General features: G+C 39.2%; 3 protein-coding genes across 3 annotated transcripts; 1 reads left to right on the forward strand and 2 right to left on the reverse strand.

The window, feature by feature from the left end:
* Positions 659 to 11,690, reverse strand: LOC109712935 (exocyst complex component SEC3A-like). Its single transcript, XM_020236753.1, has 25 exons — positions 11,369 to 11,690; positions 10,137 to 10,213; positions 8,639 to 8,719; positions 8,432 to 8,499; positions 7,995 to 8,097; positions 7,657 to 7,811; positions 7,343 to 7,460; positions 7,018 to 7,122; positions 6,523 to 6,624; positions 6,289 to 6,426; positions 5,705 to 5,833; positions 5,545 to 5,625; positions 5,371 to 5,445; positions 4,908 to 5,078; positions 4,657 to 4,801; positions 4,474 to 4,538; positions 3,642 to 3,812; positions 3,448 to 3,527; positions 2,946 to 3,027; positions 2,629 to 2,726; positions 2,311 to 2,419; positions 2,114 to 2,182; positions 1,550 to 1,615; positions 1,211 to 1,300; positions 659 to 1,040 (listed from the first exon to the last, which is right to left on the reverse strand). The coding sequence occupies exons 1-25, from the start codon at positions 11,535 to 11,537 to the stop codon at positions 930 to 932; spliced, it is 2,658 nt and encodes an 885-aa protein (XP_020092342.1). The 5' UTR covers positions 11,538 to 11,690; the 3' UTR covers positions 659 to 929.
* On the reverse strand, positions 13,907 to 15,425 carry LOC109712386 (RING-H2 finger protein ATL65). Its single transcript, XM_020235936.1, is given in 3 exon segments — positions 13,907 to 14,769; positions 14,772 to 15,118; positions 15,120 to 15,425. Coding segments are annotated over 3 exon segments (1,143 nt in total). The 5' UTR covers positions 15,410 to 15,425; the 3' UTR covers positions 13,907 to 14,263.
* On the forward strand, positions 17,157 to 19,170 carry LOC109712352 (mitochondrial import receptor subunit TOM6 homolog). Its single transcript, XM_020235876.1, has 2 exons — positions 17,157 to 17,465; positions 18,836 to 19,170. Exon 1 carries the CDS (start codon positions 17,244 to 17,246, stop codon positions 17,406 to 17,408), a length of 165 nt encoding a protein of 54 aa, XP_020091465.1. The 5' UTR covers positions 17,157 to 17,243; the 3' UTR covers positions 17,409 to 17,465; positions 18,836 to 19,170.

A 19,467-nucleotide genomic window follows, 5' to 3' on the forward strand; every position in this document is an offset into this window, starting at 1 on the left:
GTTGGGCTCTCGAGTTATTGCAAATTGACATGAGAAGCATTAGAGTCGAAATTGAGATTGCTGTTGAAAGAGTAGGCTTCCTTTCTTTTTATTTCTTTTGTTTTTTTGGATATCCTCCCACTCAATATAGCAAGTGATCGAAGGCAGAAGATACTTATGCCAAGCTTTAAGTCTTGTTGCATCGCAGCGTAGCTCGGTGTTATTATATTATTGATAGGATCAATCATTTACTGTTCTAAGGAGAGGTTTGTTATGTAATTACATGAGAAACAAATTAAGTAGCTTAACCCCGCTATATCAATATTGGATTGTCTCAGTGTTGCTTTCTGGTACTAGAATTGTACTTAACAGAAATGCAAGAAATGATGGACCAGGGGGGGCGGTGCAGTTGGTTACTGAGGCCATAGGTACTATCGATAGATCGCGACAACAACATAAGCCTTTTGGGTTGAGGGTTTCTTATTAGTGACTCACTTGTTTTTGAAGTGCATAAACAAGAACTCCTAACAGTTCGCTACGTGCACATACATCTGACACCTTAGATGCAAAAATATCTTCCATTATCCCAACAAATTTTCAACACAAATATCTTTAGATTAATCCAAGAGATTTGCGAGCACCAAATATAAGCAAATACGCCAAAATAGCTGCACAGAAATGTTCACGCAAATAACAAATTTGCCAATATTGCAAAAAACTTGCATAACATATCACTTACATACCTCCAAGCAGCGCGCCAAATAGCTCAACCTCTGAAACAGATATAGAAGGACCAAGTAAAAATCCCCAGCGAAATACAGAAAAAGGACCTTTGAAATGAGGTGCGCAAAATCTAATACAAGAATTTAATGAATACAATAACATAGTAGAGCAAGGAAAGGGAACTACACTATCTCAACATGAAATTATACACCATTCTACACACATATCTACAAAGAAGCAAGCTGAGCCCTCATGTCCTCCACTGAAGGTATGTTCTCCTTCGGATAAATCCTCGACACCATTTGCACGAAGCTGTCGTACTTCTCCAAAAACTCTTTCTGTAGTTGCAAAATCATCTTTCTTTAAAACTATTCATAGGTATAGAAATAGAAGCATTTGAACATGAACTAATTTTCTCAATGTTTAGAAACAGAAGTCACTGTAAAGTCATCAGCAAATTTCGTGCCCAAGCTAGTAGATAAGTAAGAGAAGACAACGATGTATATACCTTGCACTTATCCCATAAGGAAGGCAATAACTCCTCAGAAGTCAAGTTCTTCTGCAATCTCTTATACATGGCAGTAACGGACTTGTCAATCTGAAAGTAAGACGTAAGATAATTATCCATGCTCACAATATCACAGCCACAAGAATATACGAAACATAATGATAATGCCAAAGAAACCACTGGTGAAGCAACTGAGGTTATTTCCAGCTGATTCCGCAGCATTTTATAGTTATCTAGTCAGTTTATCTTTTTATCTTTTTAGGAGCAACGCACCAGCCAGTTTCCCAAGTGTAAACTACCATGAAGAAAAAGGCGAATGATATTTGCAATTTTACTTACTCCAGACAAGCTGGTTTTCAACACCTTTCTGAGATCCGCATTAGATAGCCCAAGCTGGTAAGGTATCTGTATATACGAAGACCGATAATAGCACATTTATCAGAAGATGGCAACTAAGTTTTTACGATTTTAGATGCAAGAACAGCACAACTGAGCAAAATAAAGGATATTCAAGTAGATTCAATCAACAAAGAGCTAATCCGGAACTTAGGGTACACATAGTTGTATTTATACTCGCACTGTACGTGCATAATAATCCTTATTAATTTATCCCTGAGAATTGTGCGGAAGCCAAATGGTAACTCCAAAATCCAATAACGAAGTCACCATTGGACGAATGTGCATGATAAAATATGTTTTACTACTACTTGAAATAGCAAAAAAAAGTAGCAATGTAAATTGTTGTTGAGTCTCCTACGCGTCAAACATTAAGTCTTTGAGTTTCTGATATAAGGAGCATGTTTAACAATATATAAATAAATAAATTTCATATATGTGCCTTCACGGGCAACAAAATACACAAGAAGCGAACTATAATGAAGCAAGATCACACAATTAACTCACCTCCTCAGGGGATATTGTATATTGCAATTCATCGACTTTCCTGGCAAATTGGAATAATCTTTCAAATTGCTGAGAAAAGAAAAAAAGACGATTTCAGTTCTATATGTACTAAGGATTACGGAAATAGTTTCATTTAGGAATTCCCATGATATATAAGAAGGAAAGACAAGTAGCAGGATAAGAAGATAAATGCTCACTAGGAAAATGATTGAACTGATATGACGAGTGCAAGCTTGTTCATAAGCTTCACTGGCCTGATGATAAAAGTTAGCTAGGGTAGGCACAACATTTGCCAAGTCATAAAGACTGCATCCAGAAAAAAGTTCGAAAGTGAATCTTAAACTTAAATGACTAGTAAAAATTACAAGAAATGCAAAACTAGTTCGGCAGAATATAGCAAGTGAAATAGCTCTGTAACATAAGAAATCAATCCAAACCCACCAATAATTTGGACAAAAAATAAATGATGACAAACTTATAATGAAAAAGAGGACAATAAAGAAAAAGAAAAACACCTGTTCTGGAAAGCTGCATAGTTCTCTAATAGCACAATGTCCACAATTCTAGGGTCACTTTGCGCAATTTTCTCCAAAGTTCCAAACATTGTGCTAATCTGTTCCACAATGCCAAACCAGTTCCAAGTAACAATAAGAAGATAAAGGATGGAACCAAATTAGTATAAAGTTGTTCATCCGTATCATTCTGTTGCAAAGATCTTCGAGCATAGTTCAGTTGCTTACTATGTAGCTTAGTCCAGTTGGAGCTAGCATCATTCATGAAGGAAAAAAGTAAAAAAAATACAGAGCCAACACAGTCAAGAAAAACTACTCACTAGTCTTGTGTATGCCTTATCAACCAGATCCCTTGATTGCCCTTGGATGTACTGCTCCATTCGTGATGCAAGAGTTGCAAATCTAAACAGCATGGAAAAAGTTCACGCTTGATCCATTCGTGATGCGAGTCACAAATCTAAATATTATGGGAAAAGTTTGCACTGAACAAAACTCGCAAAAGATCGAACAGCTAAAGTTTTACGGAGTTGGAGATTAGTCAACATAGTGACACTTCATATCATATAGTAGCTTTTATTATCATTATTAACGAGAATTTAAACATGAAAAAAAATCAACATAATTGACATCTCACTTTAGTCGGAAAAAAAGCAATTCTTTGCTGCTACACCATGAAGCTTTAGAAAAGTTTCCTAAATAAATGTTTCACCCAACCAAATTGTCATCACAGACTTATGCAAACATAAGAATATTAAAAGGAACACCTCTGACGAATCAAATCAAATTGTGGGCGCATCAGTCATTTTAAAAGAAGATGAGTACCTTGGTATATAGGACAAAACTCCTAGTTGACGTACATTACGTTCGTTCCTCTCAATCTGATTGCATGCTTCATCAACAAACTGCAAAATATGAGCAATTAAACAAGTTTAGCAGATAATATATGCCAAGTTGAAGCAACATTACCTTATATTAAAGATATGATGCAATATTTGTAAACTGCAGAGAATACTAACCCTACTGAACTGCGAAGATATTTTGCTCTCCAAATCATCGAGTAACTTACGCACGAATCCTGCAGCATCAGCTTTCTGACCAGAGAGATAGCGTTCTGTAATCCCGTGCATTGATATACACCGCAGAGGATCGATCTTGTACGCCCAATCTACCACCGAATAGAAGTCTTCCTAAAAGACGAAGAGGGACATATACTATATTACATTATGAATGTGAGAAGAAAAAACGAAGTTTCAACTCCTCCAATGCAAATTGGAAGGACAATGAGAACCTTAGGAAACAGGTTTTCATTCACATTATGTTTGTTACAGCCCTCAGAACCAAATGTCTACACTTTATCCAAAATGCAGGAAACACAGTGATACCTTAAATATCGATTTCAATTATATTGATATCAATCATATTTGTAACAAAAACCCAAAGTCAAAACGTAAACAACAAATGTAACTCCCTAAAATGGTAGATGTTACAAAGAGACCCTTGCAGGAGAATTCATCATCTAGATGGAAGTTAGAAAGCTTTTCTCCTAGGCAACACCATAACCAAGCTAAAGATCGAGACATGCTTCCAAAATTTTTACTAGTCAGAAAAAAAAAAGAAAATAGAGAAAAATGTAATGATTGCCAAATCTACAGCCTTATAAATTTCTTAGTTCTACAAAGCATCAAATTTAAGTTCAAAATATCTGAATATATAATCTTTTGTGCAGCTAACATTGCAAAAAGTATATGTTAGACTTCTATGAAATTGCTTCAGAGGGTAAAGAAAAACTTCTGCAGGTCAACAGAATAATCTTAAGATTTGCAACTCAATTGACAAAATCAAAGCTACCTGGATTCCATCAAGCAGTTCTTGCAGAGCTTCATTAAGCGCTCCTAACTCAGTGATATTATTATCTGGAAAACATATCGGAAGATAAGCTAGTATCAAGACTACTAGGATGAATCATTTGCTGATTTTATCCAAAGGAATCTGACAATGATGATAGCAGTGATAAGAAACAAAGCACACTACCATGTTTGATATCATTTGCATCAGGATCCATAAGGCCCAAATCATCATCATTTGTACCAATACTATTGGATCCACTTTTGATACCATTAGCAGGAGCACCAAGCGCAGGAACTTCAAAGCACATGAAATGAGCAAAAAAGGAGCTCTGCAAAACAGTAATAAGTGATAATGAGATTTTCTTTCCGTTTCTTTTTTATACATTAACAGACCTTATTAAGATTTTAAAATCATGCATTAAGCAAAAGAATAACCTCGTCTACGAGAAGAGGGATAAAGATAGTAAGCATCTTCGAGTATGCTTCAGAAACTGTAGAAGTATCCGCACTGCTTGCCGTCTGACTGGATCCTGTACTTTCAAGCCAAACAGTAGGATTTCTAGATGCTTTCGTACTCGCACGAAGTTCGTTTGCGAATTCACGTGCCTGAATCACATAAATGAGCATGAAGTTCATTAACATGAACGCTGGATGCTAACTGAATTGTATTCTCACGCTCATGGATTCTATGTGGAACAAGATAAACTGTGTTCAAAATTTGTATTCTCATCCAATGACCCTGCTATACTTATATCCGATTAAATACCCCTTGAATTTTATTTTAAAGGGTTTTCTAAAAACCTTGAAAGGTCAAAATAGGCACCGCAAAAGACATATAGATTCAAAAGATGAAAAAAAGCTTTATGAACAGTTGGACAGAAAATATTAGTATTCTGACCTCTCGACGCAGAAGTAGATTAAGGGACTGACAGTATGCCTTCCGTAAAGGGCCCAAGCAATTCTTGTCAAGACTCTGAATATTAGATCACAAAGCAAAGGTTAAAAAATAATTATATTGCTATAAAATACATTGTAATTTCACTTCAAAACAAACTTCCGGAAGGTTAAAAACCTTTAGGTGCTGCAGAAGTCGTGCATAAGTCCTGCATCTGTACCGCAGGTCAGCATGATCGGGCCTTTTTAACTGTCCTCGCTACTTTCATTTAAAGCAAACCTTCTAAGTAAACAGAACAAGATTATTGCAGGAAAAAAAAATAATGACATTAATGTACCTGGGAAAAATAGCTCTTGTCACTAATCATGAAGTCCACCAAACTAGAGAAATAGTTTCTCAAGAATTCTGATGCTCGCCGAACAAATGTAGTTTTTAATTTTTCTAGTTCAGCTCGTTTTTCCCTAACCTGTATAGAGTTAAAAAGCAGAAATTACTTTCAGTGAACACAAAATGCACGAGAATAAGATGAACTAATTAAAGATCATTTCTGAATACTCTTGAGAATTTGGTCAATAATTGATTGACTACTAGCTCCGTTATTATGTCAAATGAATTAATTTTTAAACTGGAGCAGATTTTCAGGCTACGAGAAGAGTATAGATGACGTAAAGACAAATAAAACATGCAACAATTTCCTGATATATTTGTCTTATTCAACAAAACCATCCTTACACCAAATTTCATTAATTTTGGCCCCATTCAACAGGGTTCTCCTACACTTCAACCCAAAAAAAAACAAAAAACAAAAAAGTAAGTTCTTGGTACAATGAGTTCATTGTCTATTGATATAGCTGCATAACTATACAAGTTAATGAAACTCAAAAGGAAATATCAAAATCAGAGTACATAAAGGAAGCTTACTGCTCGCATGTTAACATAACATGGATCCAAATTTGGCACTTCAAGACTACGTATGGCCCCCGTCAACCATTCACATGCTTCAACATTTTTAAGCATGCGGGCTTCTTCAAATGAACCTCCAGTTAATGATGCTGCAAACTGCAGGATGAAGATAACACAATTGTTATACAGAAAAGCTAAATGTGACAGCCATTGCTAACACAAAAAGTTGTCAACCATTGTTTCACTTCATACCTCTGAAGGGATACGCAAGCGTTCAAGTAGCTTGTCCAGCTCCTCAATAAGAGCTTTGTTACTAACAGACTGCATCTCCAATTTGTTGTTCCGGGATTCAATCTGCAAGATACAGCCATCTAGAAAAATGAAGCTTCCAATTTTTGGATGAAAGAACAATGTACAAACAGGGACAAGGTGTTGGTGATCAAATAAAATATCCCCACCCAAACAACCCCTCCCCCCCAAACCCCAAAACACCCTCCTGTACTTCCATGTCCTTCTAATCTATTAACGATGGGTAGAGAAGAGGATGGGCTTCAGCACAGGTGTTATATTGCTCCACTAGGACCTGTATGCATAGGAAGGCATGACAGGGCCACTGCTTTCATCCATAACGTACATAATGCAGGCGATAAAATTAGGGATTATACACAATCACAGAGTCAATGCTTCAATCGCAGCTGGCCATGAGAGACAACCCAAGACAACCCAAAATGATTAACAAAACCATACCGATGCAATGTCCTCTCTCATATGTCTGAGTTTCACATTAAAAATGCGTAACCACTCATCCATATCGTCTACACATGCACTAGCTGCTTCTAGTCCCTGTAATACCTGCACGAGTCATATGATTCACTGAATTAAATTAGGAGATTTTGATGAAAACTTCAAAAATCTTTTCAAAGTCACAGCATTATAGTAAGGGGAACCATCAAAACATCTAAAATTATCATCTCATGGAATAAAATAGGCATGAGAGGAGAAGACGATGTACTGCAATAAGCCCATATGAAAAGAGAGACTACAAGACAGTAAAGACAAAAAATAGAGGTACCTCCTCCATTAGAGGTTCATTTTCCAACAAGGAATGGACATTTGCCGCTTCTAAAGCAAGAAGTTCCCGCTTCATTCTTTCAGAAAATGCCTCTGCTTCACCAATGCCCATAACATACCTGCACCAATTAAGTCTTCCCTAACATTTATATTCTAAACATATACAATGGCACTGAAGAATGGCACAGAAATATTAAGTAAAATTAAGTTCAATAACTCCCCACCCCCCAATCACCAAAATAAAAGGAGTGTTACATAATATAAATAGCAGGAAACTTGAAGTTACTAGCTAGAAATTGCATAGAATAAACATACGTGCCAAGAAGGGCCTCCATTTCTTCTTCTTCTGCTTGTGAGACAAGGTCCTTTTCAACAGTAACTTTCAACTCCCTTTGTGTCACAATTGGTACAACTGATCCTTCTTGGCCATCTTGCTTGCTAACTTGGTTAGCAACTGTAGGTGTATTTTCCTGAATCACATTCATAAACAAGATAGCCAATGAAAAGTACAAATAAGCATATTTTTGACATGTAGGAATGGTTATCAGGTATTGCCAGTGTTTAACCCTGAGACAGGTGTTGTATGATAAATGGAGAGCCTTAATATAAAATAAAAGTGAGATAATAAGAGGAGATTCAAATACAAATTGCACCTGTGCCCAAAGAGCCATCTCCACAATATCAATTCCAACAACTTTAGGAAGACGATCCAATATCTCCTTGCACATGTCTAAAATGCAAAGTAGCAGGCGATTCCTACAGAAAAATAAAAAGCAAAAAGTGAAAAAAAAGGATTAGTCCAGAGGTTAGTTGAAATCTCTCAGATGACGTCTTTATAAACTTCATCAACAAACATACAGCGAGACAGATGTATTAAAGGTCAAGTGGAAGTCTTCACTATTTTCTTCTTTCCAACTAGTCAAAAACAAGGAAAGGAGAAATGCCATGTAATGAATATAACCTACATATATATGCCTGTTTATGTTTCTCTCATGTGTGTTGAGAGTTTGAGTGCATTTTCAAAAAGTGATATCAGCAAGAAAACTGTCAAGAAACATTGAATAAAGTACTTTACTTTTAGACCAATCACCTGTCATCTATATTCCGCATTGTCCACTGTGGAGGGGCAACACTCTGGCTTCTGAGGTTATCGAATCCCTGCACGACATAACATAAAGCAAGAGGATCATTAAATATGCCTAGCATTCATCCTAGCAATTTGAAAATTGAACTACCATATCAAAACGCAATCACAAAAATCATGATGAATCCAGGAATGAAAAGTGACAATTATTACCAGAATAAATGTACAGCCAGTAGGATCATTTGCAACAACTTCCACCTTTGTAAGATGCTTCAGCTTGTATAGTTTTGCAGGCTGGGCATGCATAGAAGGTTATTCAGATAAATAATCAGCAATTATGTGTTTTATAAAAAAAAAAAACATAAAAAAAGCTGTGCAGGCCATTTTAGATAAAAGGAATTATGGTACAGATTTGCAGACTGATGCTATATATATTGGCGAGGAAAATAAAACAGAAGTTATGACGCAAAACAAGGATTTTAAAATTTAAACCTGTCTGTCATGCCAAGTAGATAGAACAGAGAAGATACCAACAATATTGATGAAGTGTAGGAAACAGAAAAAGAGTCTTTAATATAATTGATTTAAGAAAAGCTACTGTTGGGTCCATGAAAAATAATTGATGCGATAAAGGATATGCATTATGGAGCTACAGCTACAATGAGGGGTGATCGAGGGGAAATGAATGAGTTTCCTACAATAACTGAATTGCATTAGCATTATTATTATTATTTTCTTTGTATGCATTGGTTATAGATGAATCAACTAAAAATGTTTAAAGATTAATTTCATGGTATAGATTTCTTAACAATGATACCGTTGATGAATCGAAGATGTTACAAAATATTAAGCTGGATATAACGGAGGGGAACTCAGAAATTAAAGGAGTTGAAATACGTATTTCTAAGAATGAGCCAATGAGGCACATATTTAGTAAACTGAAGACATTAAAATGAAGACTTAATGATCCTTTGGTGGACTGAAAAAAACAAAAAGGAAATAGTTTCATTACCTCGTCCGCTAAAAGACAAGTCACATTAAAATTGACCGCGATAGAGTGGATCTCCCAAAACAGAAATTACATGATGCACTCATCAAGAACAGCAAAATAATTAAGTAGAAAGTGCTTTGAAAGACCAAAACTAATGGAGAAGTTGCTAGCCAGAAAAGGCATTATAAAAGCTCATTTAATAGAGGACCTTGCTTGATAATTGAGTAAAGGAAAATCATTCATGTTGTAACATATAATATTTATAAGAAAAGGCTTTCTTGTTGCTATGTATGGTTCACAAAGTTGGCAAATCTATTGATCCTAAAAGTTCTCCGCACCAAAGTTTACCAGTCATCATACTTAGATATTCCAAAAACTCCAAAGGCTGCTGAAACTGAACTGTGCTAAATATGTAAGGTCTGGCACTAAGCTAGTATTGGAAGACCCACAAACACAAAACGTAAGATCAACCTACGCTAAATATGGGTAGTTAGTACACAATCACAAAATAAAAAATAAAAAAAACTGTGGGTAAACAACCATGGATAACCAAGTTTGACTCGGTAAGTTAATTTTTGCATAATGATACATATTATACTAAGGGATGTGTTCATGTAATCTCAGCCATGAAATCTTACAGAAATTACATCGCACAACATCTTGCAATTACAATGTCATAATGGTTTATCTACATATAATTCTTTAAAAAGAAAAATCAACCTCAAGAACTGCTCCCGATGAATACTTCAAGACTCGGAGAAAAGCTTTATTTTCCCCACCATTGGGTGAATGTTTAGCTGCAATGAATAAAACTAATTAAATGACATAACATATAAAGAATATTATGAACGATAATGAAAATCTAAGCATCGGTTGCTGGAACCAATTGGCCAAAACGAGCAACAGCAAGATAAGCTTTGTATATTTCGTATCTATTCATATAAGCCCATTCAAAGTGCTTCAGAAAACAATGTAATAGCAATAATATTCTAGAGAATGCATAAGCCAAACACCATGAATAGCCTTTCTACTATTTCATTTGCTACGGACCAAATGATCCACGTGATTCAGAATGATCAATCCCTTATGTAATTCGCACCTCTATAACTCAGAGTGCTCCAGTGCAAGCACTAGCTATACCCATGATATGGACATAGAGCATCATAGTCAAACATATTGCAACCTCGTGTCCATACGGTCCAAATGATCCAGTTCTAGAATCCAGACACAAATAAATACTGACCAAGAAATACAATCTTAAGCTGACCCCAGAAACTGCAAGTGAACAATTCAAAGATGTTATAACAACTGTAAGATCACCTTGCATCTCTTTATCCATGCAGTGTTTCATCAAGCAATGACATACTCAAACTTCCAATTAGTCCCTCTTGAAGCTAAGATTGTCACACATAAATGTCAGAACACAGCTATTTTCCAAAAACTACGGCATAACTCTATTAATGCAATTCAGTTCTACATGAATTTTTTTGCTCTCGATCACAGATGCGTAACAACTGCTTTCTACCTCTGCTAAATAGAGCAATGAGCGTCTTATGTCTATTCTGCATCACAAATTGTCATTTAAGTACAAAGCAAATTCTGCCACACTACCCAACATGTAAGCATTATCCCATCAACTAAACCTGAAAAGTTAAACTTAGTTCATATGCGGGACAGAGTACTATACTAACTCCACCAAATTCCTATACCTAGTAGTCAAGATTATGGTCTCAATTTGTCCAATCACTCAACAATCTTGCTCGCAACCAATCGATCGCAGCACTCTAAGCACGTATTAGCATCAATCAAACGGATCTACCGCGTAGAAACCAAAAGAAAATGAAAGAGAAAGCAGAGTTGCCAGAGTCAAAGAATTCGAGCTACAAAAGAGTACATGAGATAGAGAAGACGAGGTTCAGGGATCGATAGAGCAAAGGATCGGGGATGCGTACTCGTGAGGGAGAGGACACGAGGCTTAGCGAGGCGACCGAGCTTCTCGAAGATGCCGCGGCCCTTGGCGACTCGGATGGAGAAGACGACGTCCTCCTTGGCCCCGGAGGCGGCGATGGCCGCGGCGCAGCCGCGCCGCAGCTCCATGTCGTCGGCGCTCGACTTCGCCATTGATGGAGATCGAAGAAGGGAGGTTGAAGACGAGATCGACCTCAGAGATCGGCGCGGAGATCCACCTCCGCCTCCCTTCGTCTTCTCCTCCTCCTCCTCCTCCTCCTCCGGCGAGTGGGATCGAGATCGAAAGAGAGAGAGAGAGAGAGAGAGAGAGATCCGGGGAGGGAGACGATGGAGGACTCCTGTGTTCCCCCTCACAGTACAATCATTTGTTTTTTTGTATTTAGCCCCTGGTAAATTTTTATTTTAAACATAGTCCCGTCAAAATTTAATTTACAAAAATGACCCTGGGCCTGCCACGCAGGCGCCACGCGGATAGGGTTGGAACCCGTGTGTTAAGTTGAACACGGTGAACCATTCACCGTATTCAAACACGGTGAATGGTTCACCGATTGAACACGGTGAATGGTTCATCGTGTTTAGTACGTATTTTTTGTATATTGAAAAGAGAAATAGGAAGTAGGGATGTCAATAGGTATGGATATCCGAAATATTATCCGAATCCAAACCCAAATAAATTATATATATATATACATAATTTATTTTTATTTATTTATACAATATATAAAATATATCCATATCCGACCAAAAACTCGAAACTAAACCTAAACCCAGCGAGTTTTAAAAATCTATACCGTTGAATGAAGATCTAAGGAATAAAAATTATTAAATATTTTATATATTGTATAAATAAATAAAAATAAATTATGTATATATATATAATTTATTCGGATTTGGATTCGGATAATATTTCGGATATCCATACCCATTGACATCTTTACTTTCCATTCCTCTTTTCAATATACAAAAATACGTACTAAATACGGTGAATCATTCACTGTGTTTAGACAAAATGAATGATTCACCGTGTTCAACTTAATACCCTAGCTCCAGCCCTGCCCGTGTGGCGCTGACGTGGCGCCCGGTGGCAGAGCCAGAACCATTTTTGCAATTTTAATTTTGATAGGACTATTTTTAAAATAAAATTTTCTCAGGGGTTATTTGCAAAAAAAGCCCTTTGTTAGAGGAGTCCAAAGAGCGAGAAGCCGTGTGGTGACCGTATGCGGTATGCGGACGGACCCGACCCGACCCGAGGTGCGCGGGATGTGGACGACCCGACGCCGAGTAAACCGTGTTGTCGTGGCGCGCGCGCAGCCCGTGTAACTTTCGCCACGTAGGAGTGATGACGAGCCCAGTAGCGGCCCACATGCAAGGGCCCATACCTTATACCTTCTCAGGATATCCGTGAAAATAACGGGTTTTTTAGCCCGGGTTTATTCTTTATATTGTCAAAACGGACTGAGCCCGACAGAGTTATCAAGGCCCGTTTAATATGCGTGATGGGCCAAAGAGCCTAGCCTGTCTATGAAACACAAACTAAACAAACAGCAATATTTGTTGGCGTCGTAGGTCACCGCGACAGACGAAAGAAGCACTTCCAAACAAAAATTTTGAGCTTCACAAGGTGTAGTGTAAATAGCCAAAATCCTTTGAAATGTTAGCTCTCTCTTTACGTCCTGCGCCATTGAATTGCAGACTTAAAGCTCATCTGCAAATTATCACTTGGAAGATTACAATTCAAATTAAAAATAGGAGTTTACATTCTAATTTTGATGTTCACCACTAAATATGGTTGAGAATTCTATAACCTTGCAAAGCAAAACAATATGCCGCATGCATCTTCATGTGGGGCGTAGTCGCGTAGAATTATTTCATTAAGAATAAATTATCTACCAACTCCCAAGATATGAGTAACATTGTTGTCGCCCGTCACCATTTAATAAGTCACAGAGTTCTGAAGCAACTCAAAAAAAAAATTGACTAGTGTTCACCACCGCTTGCTGCCGGACAGAAAAGAACAGTCCCAACAAATTATGAAGTCAGATGATCTCGACAAATTTTTGTTCCATATTTCAAACTTCTGCAGAAAGATAGTTTGCTGCACCCTTTTGCAGCATAAAAATCATCAAAAATCCAACAAAAAACTACATCCTTCTTAAATACATGCCCTCTGATGCGCCGGAACTATAAAGCAATATTATTATTATTATTATTATTATTATTTAAATTAAGATAGATAGACAGAAAACACCTCATACCTTTTACATGATAATTTTTTTTTTTTTTTTTAGAAATAGATAGCACGTTATCCGCTTCGTTTATTTTATTTAGAAATAAACTTAACTGAAAATATGAACCAATTAGAATTCGAATTTGGATCTCGGATATCAACCAAGAAGTCATTTTCCAAATTTTAAAAGCAGTATAAAGTCGACCCATGTGTTGCCCCTGTTCCCGTCTACGTAAACATCCCGACTCGCACGTGCGCGCGGAAAAATAAAAGAAAACAAGAAAAGAAAAGAAAAGGAGGGAAAGAGCAACACGACGTTAGATTCATCCATCTGTTTCAAGCTTTCCCGCTATCCACGCCCTTTCGATAAAAAAAAAAAAAAAAAAGAAGCCCCAATTAATGAGTCCCACCAACCGAAGAGAGCTTATAGAAACGAGCGTTTGAAAAAGGTCGACCCCTCTCTCTCTATCTCTCTCTTCTTCATGCGCCTCATTAAAGACACCGGCACCACATTAAATTCTCGCATGCGACCCGCCATTAAGGCGGGGAGCAGGGACGCTGGCCCCCGCGCCCCTCCCGCCCCTATCCTATCCTCTCCCCCTGCGGCTCTGCCACCGGTGATTCCCGGTGAGCTCGTCATGCCGTCGACCTCCTATCCCCGGTTCAACCTCTCCGGCGACAGCAACGCCTCGGGATCCCCGCACCTCATCCGGCTCGACGAGAACCCAAACCCCAGCGCCGCCGCCGCCGCGCCCGGTGGCCTCGCGAATATCGCCGAGGGGCTCGTCATCGAGCGGCTCCGCCGCGACGACGGCCCCGCGCCGCCGAGCCGCGCGCTTGGCTCCGACGCCAGGGGGAAGAAGCCGCCGCGCCGCCGCGAGAACGGCGACTTCCCGGCGGCGGCGGCGAAGCGGTAGGAGCGGAAGGAGAAGACCCTCGCGGCGCGCGGCGCGGAGGAGGCCCCGCCGCTCCCGAAGGGCGAGGGCCAGCGCTTGCTCCAGAAGCTGCGGTGGCGGTAGCGCCACGGCGACGCCGTGGACGCGTCGAGCACCATACGCTCCGCCGCGAGGCTCCGCTCGAACCCGAAGGAGTAGGAGCGCTTCAGCAGGAAGTCGCGCGCAGCGCCGCGGATCGACGGCGGGGACGCGGCGGCGATCTCGGGAAGAGCACGAGATCGTCGAGGCTGGGGCGGATCCGCGCGGCGCGCATGGGGACGAAGGGGGAGTCCGGGGGCCGCACCGCGGAGGCGCGGCAGAGGGGGCACGTGGCGTGCGACCGGAGCCACACGTCGATGCAGTCCGCGTGGAAGGCGTGGGAGCAGAAGGGGAGCGTGCGGAGCGGGTCGTCGTCCTCGAACTCGAGGAGGCACACCGCGCACTCCCGGTTCGTCGCCGCGAGGTGCTTCGCCTTCGATTTGGAGAAGAGGGAGATGGGGAGCGCCCTAATCGCCGTGTCGTCGAGGCCGTAGGGAGAGGCGAAGTAGTAGTAGTCGGAGGAGGAGCCGTAGGAGATGGCGCCGCCGCCACCGCCTCCAGCGGCGGAGGAGGCGGCGGAGGTGGTGGGAGAGGATGCGGGCGTAGAGGACGATGAGGAAGGCGGTGCCCACGACGGCGACCATGGCGATCAGAGGGGGGCTGAGGTCGGCGGTGATCCGGGCCGGGGACGCGGCGGAGCTCGCCGGAGACGGGCCCCATTCGAAATCGTACGCGGCGGAGCTCTCCGGCGATGCGGCGGCGGAGGCCATGGACGTTGGGGGAAGGGCGGTGGAGAAAGACGACGACTCCCGAAGCTTCGCCATGCTCGCTCTCGTTCGTTCCTTCGTTTTAAGTATTCGCGTGCTCTCTCTTGCTCTCTCTCTCTCTCACTGTGGTCAGTGGGGAGGAGGATTTGTGTTCCGCGTTCCGTGGTAGATTCGTAGTAAACCGCACTCTGTACACGTGCCTCTAGCTCATTGGTCGGTCGGCTCGGACGCTTTAAAATTCGCGCGACGGGTGGGATGTGCGGTTGAGCGTGGGGGACACTGCATTAGTGGAGTTAGGAGGAGGGGGCCTCTCGGGTGTGGGCGCGTTTATTGGAGGGGTTCGATAAAGCTATTATTATCCTCCGATCCCCATTATCTCCTGAGTGCGTCGTCATGGCCACGTGATGCTCACGTGACTTATAGGAAACGGGTGGGTGATCGAATCTGGTGGTGATTAAGATTTAAGATCCGCTTACTTTGGGTTTATCAAGACCGTATCATCGAATTCTGTTCCGAGGATTTTACAAATTTGTGACAGGTGGATACGAGCTCTTAATTACGCGATTACATTGCATGTTGGTAATTAATTTAAATTTCAACCACTTGCGTTTTGTAGAGCAGTAAAGGAGTGCCATGTGTCTCCACCCTTAATATTAGCGCATTAAAAATGTTGTAGCTAATTTTATTTTATTATTATTATCTAATTGAATTTGATCATCTATTTTGCTGCAACCATAATATTAAGTGGTAAAGGGCTCAGTAGTTGGTAATCGAAATCTTAAGTTTGAATTCTAATTGATTTATATTTTTAGTTAAGTTTAGTTTTAAATGAAATAAATAAAGCAGATAGTATTTTACTTATCTCACACAAAATAAAGTGATAACATTAATTTTCTAATATTACCCCAACTGCAATATCTCCGACATTAATGTTTTTTACTTTAAGCTGAGGCCCACTGGTGTGATATTTAAGCATTTAGGCCTTTAATGGGCCGGAGAGGATAGTAAATCTATGTTCCATTTCTCTCGTGAGTATCAGGTCATGGCGATAGGTGTTTTGATTGAGTGGCCGGTATTTAAACTTTTAAGTTTTATAGATAATTATTAATTATTAATGTGTATCACTTGATCATTTCCATCGAAATTAGCCATTTTTTATAAGACGGACTTGATTGAAATAATTAATACATGCTAGAAATTTAATTGCAAAAATTAAAGGCTTTGAGATCTAATAAAAACTTAAATACAAAATGGAGATCATAGTTTTTTTTTTTTTTTTTCTTTGAGAAATACTATCTGCACAGCAAAAAGCGTGTTGTAAACTATATGTCCCACTGATCTAAGAACTTATATAATTTTTAAAATTTTTAATATAAAAAAAAGATGAAGATTACTAATTGTATAGCACATATAAGGGTGTACATTTTACACTTGCATTTTAGAGTTTAGCAACTTTTTTTTAAGTTTTTTTTTTAAAGTTTTAGTAGAAGAAGAAAAATAATCAGACTATTTGCTAAATCTTAGCTATAGAAAGTTTAGAGATATAAAATTCATATTTATAGGTATAGAAATAGCATTACTCTTAAAAAAAAAAAAAAATGTCACGATAAGATTAGTGCAGTAACATGAACCATTGTGGTGCACTAATATTAAACTTTTCATTCAAAAAGAAAAATGTGGCTGATTCAAAATAAATATTGTGGTGCTGCTGCTGCACAGTAAAGACGTGGTAACCGGTTCAACTGAACCGTCTTTAATCCCCGTTCTCCTACATAAACGACCCAATCTAAACCCGATCGGTCGACGGGGCGCTTCTAGGGTTTTTGTTGTTTTTTTGGGGTGTTGAGGAGCGAGGAAGCAGAAGCAGAAGCCGAAGCCGAAGCCGAAGAAGATGTTTCTGGGAGCGATACCGCGGCGCCCGGACAAGGCGACGGCGTACAAGCAGCTGAAGACGCACCTGGCGATAATGGGGACGTGGATCGCCGTTATCCGCGTCACCCCCTACATCCTCCACTTCCTCACCCAGGAGAAAGAGGAGCTCAAGTTCGAATTCTAATGGCGATCTCCTTCCTTATCTTCTTCATCACCTCCCCCACCCCCACTTTCTCCTCAGGTCCTTTCCTTTCCTTCTCTTACCCTAGGTTCATGATTCCAGCTCATTGTTTGGCTTTATTTCGACGTTGTTATGAGAATTTTATTTTGTGATTTGGTTATAATCCAGGAGCTTTTATTCTATTTCCTTACAAGATACCATCAATCATGATTCGTGTTATTAGGAGGAAACCTTTAATCGTAATCGTATTCTTTGCCTACCGATTATTGTGATTTCGTTGAGTAGCCCTTGTTAATTTATTGACAATCAAAACTCAGCCTCTACAGAAATATAGTGAGTTACTAAAAAAGAGTAAGTGCATTTTTGTGGTCTGCGATAATTCCTGTTCGTATACCCCATAATCTAGAAGAAGAATTTCTCAAGACGGGTTTAAGAACATCGTTTAGTATGATTTAGAATATTGGGCCATTGGATTACGAAAAAGATTTTTTAAAAAATGTTGTCCTTCATGCTATAGAGGATAATTCATGTTACAATTTATTATAATTGTTTGGACATTTCAAAAACGGTAAGCACGTAGCAATAGTTTCATTAAAGATGGAGAAGATCAAAATTTACAGAGTGAGAGATAACAAGAAAGGATGTGGCAAAGCTTGTGTCCTGTTGATAGCTGAGTAGAAGAATACAATACTTAAAAGCTGACCCTAAACAATTGGGACGAAAGGCTTTGCTCTTGTCCCTATTGTTTGTAATGATGGAGAACTGTTTTTCCCTATATAATTGAAACGGAGTTCAACATACCAAAATTTGCTATGATATGAACTGTGCTTGTAAATTGCTAACACAACAGATCTTTGACTTGGAAACTAGGCGGCTTTATCAAAATTGTTTTCAATGCTAAAGGAACTGATGATAATTTTAGATGAAATTAAATAGCATGACTCCCTAGTTGAACTTGATCCTTTTACACATCAAATAAGGATTGAAGGTCCTTCTTAATTGTGTTCCACAGTTTTCGTTAAGTTACTAGATGTATGTGTTGCAAAGCTTGTTGTCAATCCATAGTCAAGTTATTCATGTGCTTGCACATAGGCTCAATGTAGATTTTTTGGACTTCTCGATAGTCATTCAATAAGAACATTAAGAACATATTGAGCTCTCCTGATGCTTTGGGATCTTATATAGGAAAACTACCAGGAGGGTTCCACAGTTACGAATATAAAACCTTCATTAATATGTATCCAGCTGTTCGGTGAAATTTAGTTGCTACATGGCAGTAATGCAGCAAATTGCCAAATATCATTATTACCGATCTTTCCTTGCTTTTTTGAAGGATTCCTATTAAATTATATGTTCAGAATATTGGCATTCTTTGTCACTCGCATTTTATTTCTGTTCGTGATGTAATAACATTTTGTTTCTCATTACAGATGCTTGATCATAGTGGATTTATGTGACCGGGCATCTCGAGAGAGAAGGAAATAGTACCTTAGCTGGATATTTGTTTGCAGTTCACCTGCAAGAACTCTATGTGAGACTTCAGTGTCTTTGTTGCTTGTTAACAATAGTTAATGATTATCGAGTGTTGCTTCTGTTTGTTTGTCTAAATCTATGCATTCTTGTTCTGCATTCTGGCCTTGGATGACCTCTTCTTCTTTTTTTTTTCCCTTAAATCGGAATAGCGTCTATCATGCTTTTGATGGTTTGATTGAATCTGATTAATACACGGTTTGAATGGTAAAACCAGCCATGAGCACCAGTAAAATAATATGTTGGGTGTGAATGTTGAAGCATGAGCATTGTAAAGCTGATTTTGGCAACGAAACATCCATCGAACGATTTATTAGTTACTGCTGATGAAAAGAATAAATCCCAGACAGCTTTGTTGTGGTAGGCCTAGCACTTGTAGTAGTGATTTCTTTTGAAGAACTGTTTCCGGGAAATAGAAAATGAAGAGATCCCTTCGTTTTCCTTTGATTGAGTTGTATGCTTATACTTCAATGAATGGTTTTTTATTCCAATTAATTTGGACCATTTGTGTGGGTGTTTTTCTTTAATTCAA

The sequence above is a fragment of the Ananas comosus genome, linkage group 7 (genome assembly GCF_001540865.1).
Source record: "Ananas comosus cultivar F153 linkage group 7, ASM154086v1, whole genome shotgun sequence".
NCBI lineage: Eukaryota > Viridiplantae > Streptophyta > Magnoliopsida > Poales > Bromeliaceae > Ananas > Ananas comosus.

Coding starts and splice junctions, on each gene's coding strand:
- LOC109712352 (XM_020235876.1), top strand. CDS start 17,244: ATGTTTCTGGGAGCGATACCGCGGCGCCCGGACAAGGCGACGGCGTAC.
- LOC109712935 (XM_020236753.1), bottom strand. CDS start 11,537: ATGGCGAAGTCGAGCGCCGACGACATGGAGCTGCGGCGCGGCTGCGCC. Junction 8,500..8,638: donor CTGGCTGTACATTTATTCTG/GTAATAATTGTC, acceptor TATGTCGTGCAG/GGATTCGATAACCTCAGAAG. Junction 3,528..3,641: donor TATCTTCGCAGTTCAGTAGG/GTTAGTATTCTC, acceptor CATATTTTGCAG/TTTGTTGATGAAGCATGCAA.